This window comes from Corvus kubaryi, unplaced genomic scaffold (genome assembly GCF_017639235.1).
Source record: "Corvus kubaryi isolate FWS band 111438036 unplaced genomic scaffold, C.kubaryi_AGA036_p1.0 37398, whole genome shotgun sequence".
Classification (NCBI taxonomy): domain Eukaryota; kingdom Metazoa; phylum Chordata; class Aves; order Passeriformes; family Corvidae; genus Corvus; species Corvus kubaryi.
This window is the reverse complement of record NW_024581137.1, coordinates 31,376,985-31,395,290: the sequence shown is the minus strand read 5'-3', so window position 1 is coordinate 31,395,290 and position 18,306 is coordinate 31,376,985. Positions and strand designations below refer to the sequence as shown.

At 41.8% G+C, this 18,306-nt stretch overlaps 2 protein-coding genes across 4 annotated transcripts in view; both read left to right on the top strand.

The window, feature by feature from the left end:
* The window catches only part of SCIN (scinderin), a 73,272-nt gene extending 71,486 nt beyond the window's left edge, over window positions 1–1,786 (top strand). For both annotated transcript variants that reach the window (XM_042043372.1, XM_042043373.1), the window contains exon 16: window positions 100–1,786. In XM_042043372.1, coding sequence (XP_041899306.1) covers window positions 100–233 — 134 coding nt within the window. In that variant the 3' untranslated portion in view covers window positions 234–1,786. The remainder of the gene's footprint in view (window positions 1–99) is intronic.
* Window positions 1,787–17,844: 16,058 nt separating this feature from the next.
* The window catches only part of ARL4A (ADP ribosylation factor like GTPase 4A), a 3,591-nt gene continuing 3,129 nt past the window's right edge, over window positions 17,845–18,306 (top strand). Inside the window, exon 1 of one of the 2 annotated variants that reach the window (XM_042043784.1) lies at window positions 17,845–17,926. The gene's annotated coding sequence lies outside the window, so the exon portion shown is untranslated. Of the gene's footprint in view, window positions 17,927–18,078; window positions 18,271–18,306 lie in introns of those variants that run through there. The other variant, XM_042043783.1, reaches the window with a different exon arrangement.

The window sequence follows — 18,306 nt, the reverse complement described above, 5'->3', positions numbered from 1 at the left end:
ATAGCAGCCCTATGTTCTTTCACTATGGATTTTAATGCATTTTTTATACCAAAGGAATGAACTAATATATTCCATGTTTTATTTCCTCTCTGTTTTTAGCCAAACGCTATATTGAAACAGATCCTTCTGGCAGAGATAAGGGAACCCCCATTGTAATTGTGAAGCAAGGGCATGAACCCCCCACATTCACAGGCTGGTTCCTGGCTTGGGACTCCAACAAATGGAAGAACTGATCTCTCCAAGGAGACTCCAGCTTCAAGCCAAAGAATGATCAGAGCCCAGCTACTTTCTAGTCTTTTTAAGCATAAGCTTATGCAACAATACGGTGCATCTGTTGTTACACTTTCCTGAGCTTTGATGTATTTCTGTGAATAACCTAGAAATTCTTAGCACTGGAAAGGATAAATAATTGTAAACTGGCCAAATGGGGTAAGTGGGCTTTCCTAGTAGTAAATACAGAAAGTGCTGCCAATCTTTAATCTTAAAAGAAAGAAAAACACTGTCTTTAATCTATTGATTCTTCAAAGAGAAGCTGTGGATCAGTTTATTTTAATGTGCTAAACTGGACCAAATTCTCTCTTCACTTAAAAATCCAAACTAATGCCACATAAATTCCTTTAGATTAAGGCCGATATAATACCGTGCAGTATTTGGCCTGATAGAGGACTATCTGTTGCAAAGAAAGTACCTGATTTAATTACTAGGCCCGCATATTGCTACACTCACTGAAAATTTCAGATAATGTCTGATCCACAGTAGGAGTTGTGGCTCACAAGCGGCAAATAATGGATGGATATTTTAAGAAAGCTGTGCTTAACATTTTTGTTTACCTTGTTAATACATATATGTGTGGAGCTGTAGACTGAATACCGTTAGAGTATGAAATCGACAGAGGTTTTTTTGAGGGACTTTCTAGCGTATTGTAATGAATTCGTTTAGGTTTATCTCTGAACCAGCTCCAGCTCCACCAGGTCTTTTTAACTAAAGCTCTCAAACACGTTGTAGTGCACTAGTGCTTTGAAGTGGAAGCAAAAGTAACAGCTTCAAAAACACATACTCTGCCTTAACCAGATTGCTCTTAAGCCATACCTCACCTCAGTTGCCTTACTCAGCAGTACTCAGTTCTTCTTCAGCATGCAGACTGTTCACCTTGTCAGGTGCAGGATGTCTTTCTAATTTTCTGTGCAGGTCTTAGACAAATATCAAGCACATCAAAGGGAAGGAAATCCCTGGTTTCGGTAGTATTTCTGGGAATTTGGAGTGTGAATATGCACTATAGAATATGGCCTTCTCTTTTCTCTCAGGCACACTTGGGCTTTTTTTTATTCTGATGAATTTAAGAATACATTTTCAAAGTGGTTTTTATTTGTAACTTAGCCAGAAAAGTCTGCTTAAGGGCAGTGGGAAAACTTCTTCAAATCTTTAGCACTGCTTTGATCACTTATCCAGTAATGCTTGTTTTAAACAATTTGTACATCTGTAAATCATATCAATGGGGCTTTTTAATGACAGCATTTTAGTAGTTTTATTATTCTTATAAGTTAGGTTGGAAAGTGAAATTTTAGACATTTTTGTATTTTTTTAACATGCTTGGGATTTTGAATCAGGGTAATGCAAAAGAGTGAATTTAGTCTGAGCTTGTAATATCAATGACAAAAGAATTGTGAAGCTAAGAGATTAATCATAGAAGTTAGCTTTAAACATTTGTTTAAATGTCTGCTAATATAGCTGGGCTGTATCTGAATGTAATTTCATTTAAAATAAAGTTACAAAAACCAGTATTCTATATGCCAAGCTGATCTTCCTCTCTCTGACATATTGCAGGGCAGTGGTGTCTAGCAAGACTTCCTGAAAACCCAAGTAGGTACCTTCCTTTTTAGATGGACAATGCAGTGAGAAGTTACTTTTTCTTACTTTGGTGCCATTTTACGCAATGGAAGCTTAACTCTTCTCAGCAACTTGACAGTTACAAACCTAAGTGAAAATCTGAGAACTGGGTGCTTATTAGGTTGTTATTTTCATCCTTAAGAAAAAACACCATTGTTGTTATCCAACGCTTCGGTTTTATAACTTTTTGCTTGCAAAAATAATTGACTACAGAAATAACTACTTTATAAAATAGGAGGAAATAGATTTATGGGCTTTTTTAAAGGATACGTCTTGCTTTTCATTTGTGAGAGTAGATAAGATGTCCTTCTCCTGCTGGAAGGAGCACAAAGACCTTTTCAATGTCTCAGCCACTGAGTAGCCTGTAATTATCTGATTGTCGTCTTCAACACATACATATGATTCTTCTCATTTTTAAATAATAACAGTTATAGTAGCTTCTGAACCAAGGATTAGACAAGATTTGCCCTTCTTGTACATAAACATCTTCCGGAACACTGAGGGCTCTGAACTGGCACAGTCTGCCAGCATATTCTCCAGCACTATGAAAGCCTCTTTTCAGTTCCCTCACATGAGACAGAGGAGCTTTTGTGGTCTCCTGGCCTGGGCTTTTGAGTTCGTAATACATTGTTCTGGCATGTTGATTACTGATGTTGAGAAGAGCATTGAGAGCTCATAAGGGAACAGTGTTCTCCACTAGGCTTTAAGCACAACAGCTGCTAGCAACATTGTTCTTGGGTTTACTTGCCAGTGAGGAAGTTTATTTTTCATACATATATGCACAGTACACACAAAGATGTATTTCTTTCTCTCAAGAAGAAAAGAAGGAAGGAAGACAGACTATGAGGGCTTGGAAATGTTAAAGATTAAGTTGTTTTCAAGAAAGTATTTAAGCACATAACTTTAGGAATACACATAGCAAACCTATCTGCCTTGTTTTCATAATAGAAAAAATTGTGCAGATCTTTATATAGTCAAGCTCCTTCAAGAATAAGATACGTCTTGCAGTATTATCACACAGTAATAGTATGTTCACTCTACTTGTAATGGCAAAATTAGACCCTGATTTAGGAGCTTCATTATGCTACTACCAAACAGAAAGCATTCATGTTCTATTGGTTGTAAATACAGCATCATTTTTCATCTTTACTTCATTGCAACAGAAAGGTGTTAGGAATCCTTAGAACTAACAGGACATCATAGTACTAGGTAGTATTCATATTACACAAAATACCATAATCTTAGAGCACAACTACAGATTATGCACAGGACAGGAGCCAGCTTCTGGAACCAGTGCTCTAAATACCCATTTTGACCATAGCACATAGTGCTATAAAGAATTACATCTGCTGTAAATGATTATGTTAAATGCAGCTGAATTAAATTGAATGGTATGATTTCTTGCCAGTGCAGACTCACACAGGCTTCAACTGCAGCAAGAAAATACTGGAGATGGAAGATGGTAGACAGTGGGATTATGGTACTATCTCTCACAGGAGAACTGAGGAATCATACAGAAAATATTTTGCTCACTAGACTATAGCAGGAGATGCTCTCAGACATCTTTTGGCATCTTTATAGGCTACAGGAACACTTCTTGTTATGAACTTTGTAATCTTCTTGTCTTCATTCTTACTGAATGTAAAAGAATTTTTTTTTAAAAATGGCCTAAACAAGCCTATTCTTTTCCATGGACTGAAGTTCTTCTGCAGAGTCAACTTCTCTATAGGAAAGCTTTGAAAAAACTTTCAAACTTTGCTTTAGGATATAGCTGCTTCATCAGCATCTCACTGAAGTTCTGCCTTTATGGCTTAATTGAGCCAAGTGCAAGTATATAAGCCAAAAAATTATTATCTGATAAAACCAGAGCTGCATAATACTTTGCTGGGCTGACTTGACAAATCCTTGCATTTTCTTTTTTAAAGACAATAATTTTGTCTTTAGATAAAGAAATAGTGCACTTTTCCAGTCTTACAGCTAGGAGTTCTGATGCTAAAATCAAAGGAACTTCTGAAAACACAATCAGATCTTTATGTACGTGTCCTTGATGTCTAAATACATCCTCTCCTGACTGGCCTAAAGTTACTTTGACCTTCTCTGCCTGTTAGCCCATTACTTTATGCTAAAAATGAACATACTACACTCACTTCAATTAAAGCTATCAATGTGCAAGGAGGAGAAGGGCTGACCAATGGGAACTGGGAGACCCACCATGGCATAAAATTAGTGGATGATTGTTTTGGCCCTTCTCCATCTGCATGTCATTTTCCGCTTGACATTAAAGCATATTTGCATTGCAGGGAAAAAAAATTGCCCCTACAGAACAGAATATGTAAGCTGATTTCTACTTTTAAATAATAGTAGGCAGAATTATTCCAGGGGCATAAGCAGAAGGTGAAACAGTCTATACCAGGCTTCTTCCTAAACACATCTACACTACCACCCTGTGAGTGTTCTCTCCTCAAAGGGTTGCTATGAGTGTACTGAGAACCACAACACTGTACATTTTACCACCACATTTAATCCGTCAGCAGTGAAATCTGGGCCTCTGTGCACATGAAATGAAAGCATTAGGTGAAGGCATTGATTTTTATTGTTTGTTAGACTGCAGATCATTGCCTCAAAATTTAGCCACATGGAGGCAAGCAGGGGAGACTGAAACAATCTGAACAGTATCCCACTGAAAGGCCCAGAGACAGACATGTTTGCTTTGCAGCAACAATGCTTTGATTATTTTTAAAAAAAGCCTCTTGACCAGTGCTGGAAGAGCATAGCTCTCCTTGCTGCTCTTCAACAGATAAGAGGTGACTCAGGGTGATTTACCAGCATTTGGCAATATTAACATCAAGGCTGGATGCAATCAGGTGATTTTAGTATCATTTGCCCAACAGTTGACCATGCTTTGTGCTGTCTGATGCCCTTGCTACAGAAGAAGCAGCAGCAGCGACAAAAACAATTGTGATTAAAACAGATCACTGATTGGAAGATTACAAACTTCCTTTGGGGCTTAGATTTTCACAGCGGTGTCTCAGAAAGGTCACAGGTTTCCTGTAATGGGCCTTGCAGCACAATCAGAGTCCCCATTTAACCAGCTGAGTGGGCTGCAGATATCTCTAATGTCACCAAAAATTGCTGTCCTTTCCAACACTAACCAGCTACTCTCCTACTGTACTTGGGTAAGAAGTGGCAGTGATGTCCTACCAGCAAGGACAGGCAAGAAGCCCACTCTAACAATCCCCTGCTCACTTTCTAGATAGGCCCAGTGTTGGGGTTTTAGGAGCTCTCCTGGTTTGTTTTTCTGTTAAAGGAATTTTCCCCATACGTGTTGCTAGGGGGACAAATGGCTGGATACTTAAGAAAAACAAAGACCTAGCCATTGGGGGAGGGGTGCATCTGGCTACTCTTTTGTTTCACCTGGGTGTGCGGTCAGTCGGTCCCTGGCTGTTTGGACAGAGAGGGAAGCTGCTTCCTTCGGCTGCTTTTTCCTTCTGCCAGAGAAATCCCAGGATCCCCAGCCCGCCTTCCCTGCCCCGCTGGGAGCCGGGCTGTGGCCGCCCTACTCCTCCGTTGCTCCGAGCCTTCGCTGCGTTGTAGCCCTGCTCGTCCTGCCTGCCCGGACCCCCGGGGGTGTTCTCCGTTTGGATACACCTCGTCTGCCACCCAGGATTTGTGCTCGTCCCTGCCGTTCCAGCCTGCCGTTCCAGCCTGCTGTTCCCCAGGGTCCGGCTGGACACCGGGATCAGCTGCCCAGGGGTTTGTGAAGCCTTTGTTCCATCCCTTCCCGGGATCCCAGGGCACCGGTGCCGCGTGCTCCCCGAGCTCGCTCCGGAGCGCCCCCTGCAGCCGCGGGGGAACCATCGCACCTGCCCTGCTCACCGGGAGCCGCCAGCGCCCCTGCCGGCTGCGAGCGGAACTGCACCCGAGGGGAAATAGCCTGACAGCCGAGAAGGCTGGGACCGGGTTTGTGATTGTTTGCTGTTACTGCCATGGTTATTGCTGTTTGTTTGACTGGTTATATATATTTAATAGTAAAGAACTGTTATTCCTATTTCCCACATCTTTGCCTAAAAGCCCCTTAATTTCAGAGGGAAGGGAGGTCACATCTGCCATTCCAAGGGAGGCTCCTGCCTTCCTTAGCAGACACCTGTCTTTCAAAACAAGACACCCAGGTAGCCTTCTGCTGCCAGACTGTCCCATCCTAGCATTTGCAGATGTGCTTCACCATCCAAATAATCTCATGTGTGAATTCCTAAAGCTCAAAGTGATCTTTTTTTAAGATTGTGTGAGGAAAGGTGATGAAGACTTGTCTGATATTCAAAGCAGCAAACAGGAATTCTGATACCTGTATTTCCTGTTGTCAGTGTGAAATAAATCACTGAATTTCAGTGCTTCTATTCTCTACCGATTAAATGAGGATTTCCTCAATCTTTTCCCTGTTTATTTAAGCTGCTCTGTCTCTTACCGTGTGTTTGTACAACGCTTGACCTAGTGAAGTCACTTCTCAACACTGTCGTCTTGTAGGTACTGCTCATAATCCAGACAGCTGCCCGGGTTATTGGTGCCAGGCTGCACAGACTTGCTCAGAGCAGGATTAGACGAGTGCGATGCCTCAGAGACCTGCTGAAGAATGGGTGCAGTTCCACCAGCAGTGACATTAGGGCAGCAGAGGAAGGGCAGAGGCCAGTTCAACTGAGAAGTAAAGCTTTTATATTATAACACAATATAAGCTAAAATTGATCCCTCGCCCCCACAGCAGTGCTGTTCCGCCTTGACACTCCATCAAAGCTGTAGCTATGGGTATGTCTGCATCAGGTCCATAAAAATTCCTCTCCAGATTGGGAGCAACTGCTCTGGGGATTATAAGTATGAAGCAAAGAGAAGGCTCTGCTGTATTTACAAAGAAATAGCAAAATCCTCAGGTGTTTCTTTACTTCAGCTTGGAAAGTGAGAACATTTGCTTTTAAAAGGGATGGCATCTTGTCTGATCTCCCATGTCCTGAAATTTTTCTGCTGCTGTTATTAAAGACAGGAGGCCTCTCTGCAGTACAGCTCATTTTGTTTCTGGCAAGTGTTGTTTCGTGGTTGACTTAAGGACTGTGGCTGTTGATAAGATACTAGATCTTTCTTTTATTATTACTGAATTATATTGGGTAACAGACACCCACTGACATGGCTTCAATCCAGAGACTGAGCATAAGGGGTCCTGTCCACAGTCATGGGTATGAACTAAGAGAAACAAAAAGTACCCACTGACTACAGATAGAGGGATGAAGATTACCAAATTTCTTGTTTATTTTGAGGCTTTGGTTTCACATTTAAATGCTGTCTCCATTCTTCAACAAATATCTGCTGGCTGCTGCTGTTGGTTTCACACAATTTCATCACTGTCCCAGTGAAAGCTTGGAGTTAGGGCCTCTGTGGTGACTGCTAATGGCTATTGTTTTATCTCAACTCTGACTTATCACAGGTCTGAAAAATACAGAAACACATATATGCTTTATGTGCCAGACTGCTGTGCCTTCAATCAATCCTCAGCAAGGACTCAAAGATGAATGATTTATAGGGAGTACAGCGGTGCTAACCTAAAAATCCCTGTATCTGCAGTTGTGCTGAGATGAAAGACTGTACAGATGCTGGTGTCCCTAAGCAGAAGGGCAGGGCTCTTTAAGTGACCCTCAGCAGGCAGGATCTCTCAGATTTAGTAAAAGGATTTCACAGAATGACCTATGGCTTCAGAGGCATTCCATCAGTAAACCAGGAGGAAGGGATATAACCATTTGTCATCTTTAAAGCTTTCTCATGCTTCCTTTGAAGATTCAGTTTGGGGTTGCATCTACTCATGTGCTGAACGTATCACATATTTATCATATCACTTGCAATCTGAAATACAAAATTTTCAAAGCATGCAGACTTCCTTAAATAGATTCTTTCTGTTTACGATATGTCCATGCTTATTTTTATCTTACATAAGGAGGTATTATTTGTTTTATTTTTCTTTTCCAGCAGTAGAAAGGCTTTGAATGGAATAATTCAATTAGAAAAAAAAAATGATTATGTTCATAGTATCCTACTGCTGCTTCCACTCCCTAGAGTCCTGCCCGGACTCTTCCCTAATCTATGATCAGTCCTGGTACAGGTGAAGAGGAAGGCCTTCAAAGATGCGATGAAAACCATAGAGCTTACCCTTGCAGCACTTCAGCTACTGGCTCTTGCAGTATTGCCTCCATTCACTGGGGTTCAGTAACACAATTAAAATCTCAGCTAAATAATCTGTTCCTCCACCAGTCTGTTTATTTGCCTTCCTTACTTTGTTTAAAGCCTGCTAAGTAGTGTGGTGTGGCCATGAGAGCCGGAGAAGAGGAAACCTATATTCTGATAAAATGCTGTGATATCAACAAAAGGCTTAAAAAAGCATTTCAAAATTAATATTTTGGCAGAGTTTTATGTGAGTTTACAATTTTAGTGGCAGAAGCTGTGCCAAATTCTCTGAAAGGCTTCTCTTTTTCAGTTTTATGGAATTGGAATGTATGATGTGGTTGTTTGAATCATACTGCCTGGGAGAGGAAAGCAAAAACAATTTTGTAGGGACAGGTTTTATAAGGCCTTCAAAGTGAGTTTACTGTTGCTTCCCTCCAAGAATTGAAACCTAGGAGTGTGAAAGAAAGCTTTCTGCCTAGCACCCCCATGATTAGCTTTCAAATCAGTTTTCAAGTGACTTAGCTTTTAACGTTTAGCAAACAGTAGGCCTAATCTTGCAATCACTAAAGTCATTTTGAGACTTACTGTTAACTTAAAAAGAAGACATGGTGAGCTGATAAGATTTAAAAAATCTAGACTACAGCTGAGCAAGGAGATGAAATTACTCCTCCCCACCCACACAATGTTTGTCTTCCCCGAAACCTTATTCTTTCATCCTCCTCTCCTTGGTTTGTTTCTTCTTCCCTTTTTCATCTAATCATAAATACAAACCTGGGACCTCCCTAGGATAAGGGTTGGTTTCTCTTTTGCTACAATACACTGTAATAGGCTCAGATTTCACACTGAAACTCGTAAGTATTGTAACTGAGAAGAATTACTTTTTTTTTTCTTGGCTTAAGTTTTAGAAACTGCAATAAATATCCAGTACTTAAGTATAAGATGTCCATCATTTCTCAGTGGAAGAGACTGAAACCTTCATGCCACATTTCAGGCTAGCTGGTGAAACTGTCCATGGCCCTGGAGGAAAGAACTCATTTGAAGGCACTGAAACTCTGTAGTTCTTATCACTGGCAGCCAAAAAACTCTCTTGGGGCTTGAGAAAAATCCAGTCTAGAATGCTTAGCTCTCACTCATATTCTGTGGACTGAAGTTTACTTTTCATACCAGAAATCAAAGCAAAGGAGTATTTGCTCTTTCCGTTCCCTCCTGTAAAGCTGATTTTTAACACTCTCTTGCTTCAAAACAGAATTTAATGTATTGGTCAAAATCCAAAAGGGACTGGATGCAGTTGCCACACAGCTGGCAAAGCTGTAGGACCTCCTGTAACAGGGCTTGTATGTATTACACTTGGGAGTGCTGTTGGAATAGGGGCAAATGCAGGTAAGTCTTAGCTCAAAACTCCTAGTGCCTTGGGAGTCTCCAACTGAAATCCACTCAGAACTATGACCTTCTTTGCAAGCAAAGAATTGGGTCATATATAATTTTAAGTGAAAATTTATGTTTTATTTTGCTGGGCCACATTAAGTATTTCACTGTGCACTTCAGATGCCTATTGACTAAAAAGACAGGTTAAAGATCCATCCAGTGACACAGTTTTTGAAAACTCACAAATGCCTCACAACTATAGAGCTAAAATGAAGTGCCTGGGAAAGACTTCTGGTAGGAAGTGAAGCAAGCACTGCAGAGAATGAGAACAGTGGACTGCACAGATGCTCAGTGGGCTTTACCAGACTTCTGTGGTTTAAAAAGACCAAATTAATTTATTTGTTAAAGCATGCATTTGTTGTTTTTCTTCAGGAACATTGTTAATCTATTAATTACCTCATTAAAGATGTTACATTTGAGCTCAGTTATCTGACTAAAATTAATAATAAATTGTTTCTTTTTTTAAAAATTAAAAAAAACCCCTTCTCTCTATCTAGGGAGCCAGCAGGTCTCTCTTTCCATTCATCTATAAAACAGATGCTTTCAGAAAGCCAGAGAGTAGTTATACTCCATAGTATTTGTTCTGTATGTGACCAGGAGTTATAAGGAGCACTCGCAAACGCCTATTATTAGGATCACTGATAAATTACCAAACAGTGGTTGGAGAATATCAAACAGATTGTTTGTGGTCTATGTCATTGTCTCAGTGGGGACTTCTCTTAGCTGTTGCCTCTGAGCACCAGGCTCAAGGAGCTGTGACATTATCACTGTATTACGTACACTATTATACACTGAAGCAGAGACTTTAGATTTTTCACAGCTCTCCTGAGAGCTTAGGCATATCTCCCATAAAATTTTATTTCCATACAGTGCAATCTCTGTGAAATCTGTTTCTATTGCTGCTGTGCCTTTTTAGGAGAGATGAGCAACTGAATTTCCTCTCCAAGGCGTGCACTTAACTTGATTTACACGAAAACTTATTACAGATCAACAGCCTGCTCGTTCTCACAGTGAACCCTGTATATTGGGTGGGCATCACCTCTCAGTTGTTGCCAAAATGTGTGGGATGTGTGGATGTGTGGGAACACATCCAAGAGCCAGCTGTGCACACCACACAGGCACAGGCTCCCTGCTCCAGCCAGCCATAGGGACAGGCCAGACCCTGCAAATTAGTGAAGCTTCAGTGCTTTGTCTTTTGTGACTGTCTTTGAAATTCTCTCATGGCAGGTGTCATCGCACTATACTTGCCATTTAAGTATTTAATTAACCCTATACTTACCCCCACTCTGTGAACTGAGTGCTGTGTGCTTCTTCCTGTCCTGGCACTTCCTTTTGGATATATGTAGCACCTGAAGAACAAAGCATAGCTTTTAAATAAGTAACTGTTGCAAACAGATGGATTGTTAGGAAATAACTGGCTTAAGTGAATGTTTCATCCCATAAACACTTAGTCAGAAGCTTCAGTCAGGACTTGTATCTTTTTTTTTTCCACTACAGTAAATCAACTGAGATACAAATTTATCAAAGAAAAACTTTCTTCATTCTGATGTCCAAGGTCTGTTTGTTTTTTCCTATCTATTACAATTCCAGCAAACATCAGCACCCTTATACATGCGAAAGAGTTATATAATATTTATAAATTTCTTTAGAAAAGAAAAACATTTAATTGCAGTTTTTTCTTTCCTTCATTGTTGCTCTGTGCTAGCAATATGTCAAACAGCAGTAGTTATACTACTAACATTTCCATTATTATTCTGGAGCTGGAAAAATACCTTCACATATTAAATCTGCTTATGCAGGGGCAAAATATAACATGCTGCTCTTGTATTTGTAATTTTGTAGTACTTTTAATCTGCTTGCAAACTGCTCCCATTGTAAGAAAGGGATATATTTAAAAGCTCTGCAACCCTTTTCAAAGGGAGCAATGTGAGAAGATGGCAGCTGATACTGAAATCTCAGCTTGATAGAATTTTAAACTGTTTAGAATTACTGACGTACAAAAAAACCCCCACCTCTAAAGTGCCCATGGCTTTTCTGGGGGAAAAAATACTGGGGGAAAATAAAGATCTTGGAAGCCATTCTCTAACTGACAAGATTTTCAAACAGTAGCATTAAGTAGTACTGCATTCTCAGCAAGAGTGTGATTGACTCAAGTCAGTAGTTCCAGAGGAAAAAAAAAAAAAAAAGCAATAAAAATAAAAGTGCTGTCACAAACCTGGGGCAGGAGGTGGGGAACCTGTTGCTGAGGTGAATATAAGTCTTTGATCAGTACACAACCATTGAAGAAAACATGCAAGCCAAGGCTAGGTCGTATGTAGTATCACACATTGAACACTGGAATTGCTCACGGTGCAGAAGTCTTACCTCATATACTGAAGGATTAAAGTACGAGATATTTTATCCATTTATTAAATAAACATATTTGATGGGGTTCTTTTAGCACCAGCTGCTTAGTGAAGTGGGGGTGAAAACCAGGGGTTCCTGTAACAAAAATGCTTCTTTCTACTCTTTAAAACCGCCCCATAACAAGTCCTATGACCAGATTTGGATTTTGTGACTATAAACTTTGAATCATATGAAAAGTGGATCTATGTTTAACCTTTATTAATTACACTCTGCTATTAAATGAACAATCAGTGTGGCTGAGAGTTTTGTGATTCAAGTCCTTAACACAAAGATGCTGTCAGGGACGACCCTTCTGCTGTCCCACCCTGTCACAGGAAGAAGCTGCATTACTTGCACAACCACATGTACACAAAGTGGTCAGACTGTTCCCCGTGTTCTGCAGACATGGAGTGACCACCACTACAGCCATCCCATCAGAGGATGAAACAACCGAAATTCACAGAGCTTGTAAAGTGGAGGTTACAATTTCAGTTACCCTGAGCCAGCACTTGCACAGAGTGACTAAGAACATTAATGAGCTACTACAGTTTTCCTTTCAGCTAACACACCTGAACAGAATTGAAGATGCAACGAAGTCTGACTGTCAGTATCAAAGAAGAGGCTTTTTGTTTGTTTGTTAGCCTGCTATGTGGCATTATGTTTATTTATGAAAATGAAAGCAGCAAAACACAGAGGTTAGACTTCATGTAAAGGTATGTAGGAAATGAGAGTAAGTTTAATTAACTGGTCTAATCAGAGTGGTAACTTAAATCGTAACACACAGTGACTCCATCTCCCTACTGCTCTAAGCTTTGTTATTTATTGTGAGGAAATAAATTATATTTTCTACCACCAACTACTTTTTAATAATCAAAGCAAGGTAATTCATGCAGCACGTAAGTTATAAAAGAATTCAGCAGATGTAGCAAAGATGATAAAAGGCTTCTTTGTGCAAAACATTTTGTACATCAATTTAGAGATAATTTTTAAGAGCAAAACCTCATGTGTTGAAATTTGTCAGCTATTTTGTTCTTACTGTTCATATTCAAGGGGGTTCTCAAAATTCATGGTGAAACTGCTGTAATATTTTATATACCATATAACAAAGCATTTCAGAACCATATGACAATTCAAAGCAGTACTTTTTTAGCTCTAATTTGAGATTTAGGGTATAGTTGAAGAGAAGTAACTTCAATTTTTGAATGTACAACTGAGAGAGAATTGGTTACTGTAATAATAAACATTATTGCTATTACACAAACATTAACACATATTGCCCCAGCCTAGGTCTGCTATGTCATTGTACTGAAATGCAACTGATTTTCATATACATTGAGAAATCTGCTCGATTTCCACATGGAGCAGCAATAATTGGTGGTGTGAGGTTGCTAACACATCTCTCTCATGAAGATGGGGCGTTGGGATCCCATTGCTATATGTCAGCTACCAGTAGCCGGCAGTGCACAGTCCTTGCAATAATTCCATTCTTCTTATGACTTCATTCCTTTGTGTCTGACAACTAATTCAGCTCTCTGACACAGCAGGTTCCTTCCTATCCCTCCTTCAGCATTTGTTCACATTTTCTTCTGTCTTTTACTGTTCTATAGTTCTGGCCGGCCATATCCCTCTGCATCTGCACTATGCAGCCTCAGGATCATTTGTCTGATGTTTCATTTTTCATTTGATTTGCATCAGATTTGCTACACACAACACATGGTGCTATTATAAAACAACTCTAAGGTGATTAGCTATTGCCCTGGATAATAAATGTTATTAGCCTGTTCTTCAGAATTATGATACTTAATGAAAATATAAGGAATATTGTGCTTATCCGGCCATGGACATTCAAGCCCACTATCTTTGCTTTGGAAGGAATTTCTCATCTGCTGCATCACTAGATGTGGCTGTATAACAACAGTCATATCTACTTGAGTGGAATTTAACTTTAAAATGACCAGTACAAGTGAAGGCTCTGATTTAATGTCCTGCTACAGTGAACCTCTCATGAACTGCTAGCTTTTAATTTCCATGAATTGTTATTTCCAGATGAAAGACAATCTATTGTGAAGAATACACGCAGCCTTGCAAGTAGATGTTTGATGATCCTTTGCATTTTTGTTACCTGGGCACTGTGAGACAGCTCCTGCAGTGAAGGAGGTGATATGTATTAAAAGGTAATCTAAGTCTATGCTGAGTAATAATATTAAAATTTCCAAGAATCTTATCTTTCCACTGTATGCCAATTCTTTCTTGGCAACACTTCAACCAATTTCAAGGTCCATATCCCTAATAAGGACTATCTAAGTTTCACAAAGGCAGTAATAACTGCAGCATTGGAAGCCTGGCCCTCTCAAACTTGCCCTGAACCAAAATTACCCCTGGACCATTAAGGAATTAAAAAAAAACCGAAACAAAACAAAAACCAAACTACTTTACCATAGTGAAAAAGCTGCATGTTATGCAGGTACTACTTCTTTTTCTTGAAACACAAAGATTTGTCCCAGTCCCTCTTCTGTGCAGACAATACTTGCAGCATATATGTATGAAACCTGTGTAGAAAATAATATATTATGATTTACACTGGCAAACTGGTATCCAGGAAAGGGGAGAAGGTTTTTAGCCCAGAGAATCTGAAGTTGCAGTTGTTTTCATGAGCTAAGGAATGCTGAGCCAGAAAGAGCTCAGATCTGTAGACATTAGATAGGAAATGAGAAAAGTATCAGAATGTGAAATTACCCCAACACAGAAGTTAGGCACCTCCTTATTTTGCATTAAAAATTCTGCACATGGCTCGAGCCGTTTTCCATTGTTTCCTCTTACATGCATCTTGTAGTTATTTTCAGCTGTCATCTAAGAACAGCCCACTCCCCCCCATTTAGCTACACACTTGAAAAGAAAGTAAGTACACTTCTTTCTGTACACCTCCATTCAAGGCTTCTACAGGATAATCAAAGCCTTGCTTTAACCTTACCTTCAATTATCAGAGGTAGAATGTGTCAACTCTACTACACTCCCACTAATTTAGATACCATTACTCCATAATACCTGCCCAGTCTGCACGTTTGACTTCTAAAGTAGCATGGAAGTGTATGGGAAGAGCTGATCCACTTGGATTGTTATTTAATAGCTGTTTTGCAGAAGTGCCTACAGGCATTAATTAAGATCAAGGTGCAAAGAAGACTTGCAGTAAAAAATAGTCTCAGCCCCAGAGAGATCATAATTCACTTCATAGCAAGTTACAACAGGTAAATGTGATAAATTAACTGTAGGGAGTGTCCAAGCATTGTCTGGAGAGCATGGATTATTTTCATGTATATATTTACAAATACAGGTATGCTCATGTTGTTGAAGATGTTAATTTCTGTCTAATCTTAAAATGACCTCCCTGATGTCATAAAACTCTTTTTCCAAAGAAACGCGTAATCTATGAGATTCCTTCTCCACCTACTGTGCTGGATATGCTACACCTCAAAAAAACCACCAGCTCTGTATCCCTCTCTTTTCAACACAGTATTATGTACTGACTGCTTTTCAGCAGAACAAGAGATTAAAAACAAGCCTTATGCATTTTATGTTTAAAAACAAAATACCTTCAGGGAGCGTAGGAGCTAGCCAATATCCATCCTCATGGAATTAATTGTAAAATGTATTATTAGGAAGCTGCGTTAAAGTTTGAATGGATCTTGGTAACAATCAGACATGAAGGTTTAGAAGACTGTAATATCTAATTGGCTTATTTCTCCATTTAAAACAGGGGATAGTTAATTTTGTAGGTGGAGATAAAGGTCAATTTGATTTATTTCAGCCTGTCAAGCTTTATGAATAAATCTATTATCTGCAGTAATATTCCTTAACAAGGTATTTCTAGCTGGTTTCCTCCAATTTTAAATTACTGAAAACCATCCATGAAATAATTAAGGCCCACTTTTACTGTCATTATAAATGTTTTTCTATTACACTGTATGCTGTGCAGTTCTTTATGTTATGCAAAAGTAGTGTAAAATACTGCCAAATCAGAAAGGTACCAGTTGGCCTTAGGGGTAGTAACTTACCCCTCCTTTCCATAGATGTAAAATCACCTTCCTATACAAACAGGCCACTTCCTCCAAAGAGAATCAGCTGCAAGATCAGGATGTAAATAACTAACAAAGATAAAAGCAGTGAAATATTAATCTCAGATGTAAGCAAATTAGAATTTTGCTATTTTTAGTAGGACTAGAATGGGTATCTTACTTTAATAATAGGAAACATTGCCTACAGCACACGGTAGAATTTTTGTTGCTATTATATGTCCCGTTATTATTAAATTACATCTCTTTTATACAAAATTCTCTGTGATTTAAAATATGGAGTACAATACTTTAAAAGGAAAAAAAAGTAAATATGATTGTCTGAATATTCTTATAATTTAACACTTTTCATCAGCCACATCAAGAAATCTTAAAGTCCTCTAGAAAAAAAGGTAAGACTGATATTGAAAATGCTGCTTCATCTCTTTTACTGAAACCCAGCTGGTCGAAGATTTGGGTGGTTGTCCAGAGAAGCTGTGGATGCCCCATCCCTGGAAGTGTTCAAGGCCAGGTTGGATGGAGCTTTGAGCCACCTGGTCTAATGAAATGTCTCCCTGCCCATTGCAGTGGGGTTGGAACTAGATGATCTTTAAAGTCTCTTCCAGCACAAACCATTCTATGGCTCTATGATTGCGATACCGAGTAGAGAAACACACACTTGGACTGATAGACTAGAGCAGCACAATAGCTTTAGCTAACAGTTAAACATATGCTTTTATCATAAACATTGGTTTATTAAATTTTTATCTAAGGGTTATAGATGAAGTGTACTTTTGTAATATGCTCTGCTCTGATCCTTCTGTGTGCTATTTTACACTGAGCCAGGGTACATCTGACACATGCAAAAGTAACCATCTGCATTGCCACAGCTGTGCAAACGGCAGTGGCAAAGGTGGGAAGCGAAAAGAGCAGTGGGAAGAATAGAACCACGGTGAGACAGCAAGAAGAGTGGAGATAAAATACTCCTCCAGGCCTCCTCTAACACCTGTATGCTCTGGAAACAGTGAATGTAGTAAATGTGTTATCAGGCACTCGTAATTAGTTCTGGGAAACACTTTACTGCTCAAATCAGTCTGAGATATGAAAATGCAGAATTACTTAACATATTCCCTGTGCTGTGGGAAACCTTTCTTGTAACTAAGCCAGGTATTACTGCATGTTCACTCAGACCCGAGCACTGCTGCCATCCCAGTGCGCCAGACGTCCATCAGGACGGTGTCATCCACTACGTTACACTCGGCCCCTCCCGGTCTGTGTCTTCGGTTTCGCGGGGACAGGCCAAAGGCACATACAACACGTACGATGCCAGCACAGAGCCGGGCCTGGGGCACTTTTATTTAAGCAGCACCTGCGAGGCCGCCCGTGCTGAGGGCGCTCTCGGGGCCCTCAGCGGCGCAGGCCGGCGCGCGCACACAGCCGCTCCCGCCCCGGCCGGGCCGCGCGCCCCCGGCAGCGGCGCAGGTGCGCGGGGAGGCACCGCCCGGCGGCCGCCCGGGCCGGCAGGGGGCGCGCTAGAGTGACACCAGCCGCGCCCAATGAGCGCACGCGCTCCCGGAGAAGGGGCGGGGCACCGCAGAGCCAACGCCAGGGCGGCGGGGGGCGAGATGGAGTGACAGCACCCACACCCAATCAGCGCACGCTCTCCCGGGAAGGGGCGGGGCACCGCAGAGCCAGCCCCGGCGCGTCCCAGGGCGGCCGCGGGCGCGATGGAGTGACAGCACTCGCGCCCAATGAGCGCGCGCTCTCCCGGAGAAGGGGCGAGGCGCTGGTCCGCCGGAGGGGCGGTGCCGCCCGCCGCGGGGCGGGAGGGGCTGCCGTGGGCGGAGGGCGAGGCCGCGCTGGCTTTCCCCGGGCACCCCGCGTGAGGCAAGGGCTCCGCCTCACGGGGGGTAGAGGAGGAGCGGGGGCCGTTCAAGGCAGGGCGTGGGCGAGGCTCGGCCCGAAGCGCTCGGCTGCGGACGGTACGCCTCGGGTTCTCCATGAGTGGCCGGCGCCACCGGCCAATGGGCGAGGCGGAGCGCGCCTTGCTCCCCGCCCCCCGCGCGCGGTGGGGCCAATGGGAGGCCGCGGGGAGGGGCGCGCGGGGCTAGGCGCGCGCTGGGAGGCGCCCCCACCACCAGATGCAGAGGAGAGGCGTGCGGGCGGCGGCGGTGGGAGCGGCAGTGACAGTAGCGGCGGGATCGGGAGCGGCAGCAGCGGGAGTGGCAGTGGCGGCGGGATCGGGAGCGGCAGCAGCGGGAGCAGCGGCGGCGCGTGGGCATGGGGTCGCGGGCAGCGCGCGCCTCCCCGCGCTGAGGGACCAGCGGTAGGCGCGGGGCGCGGCGAGGGGTGGCGGGCGCGC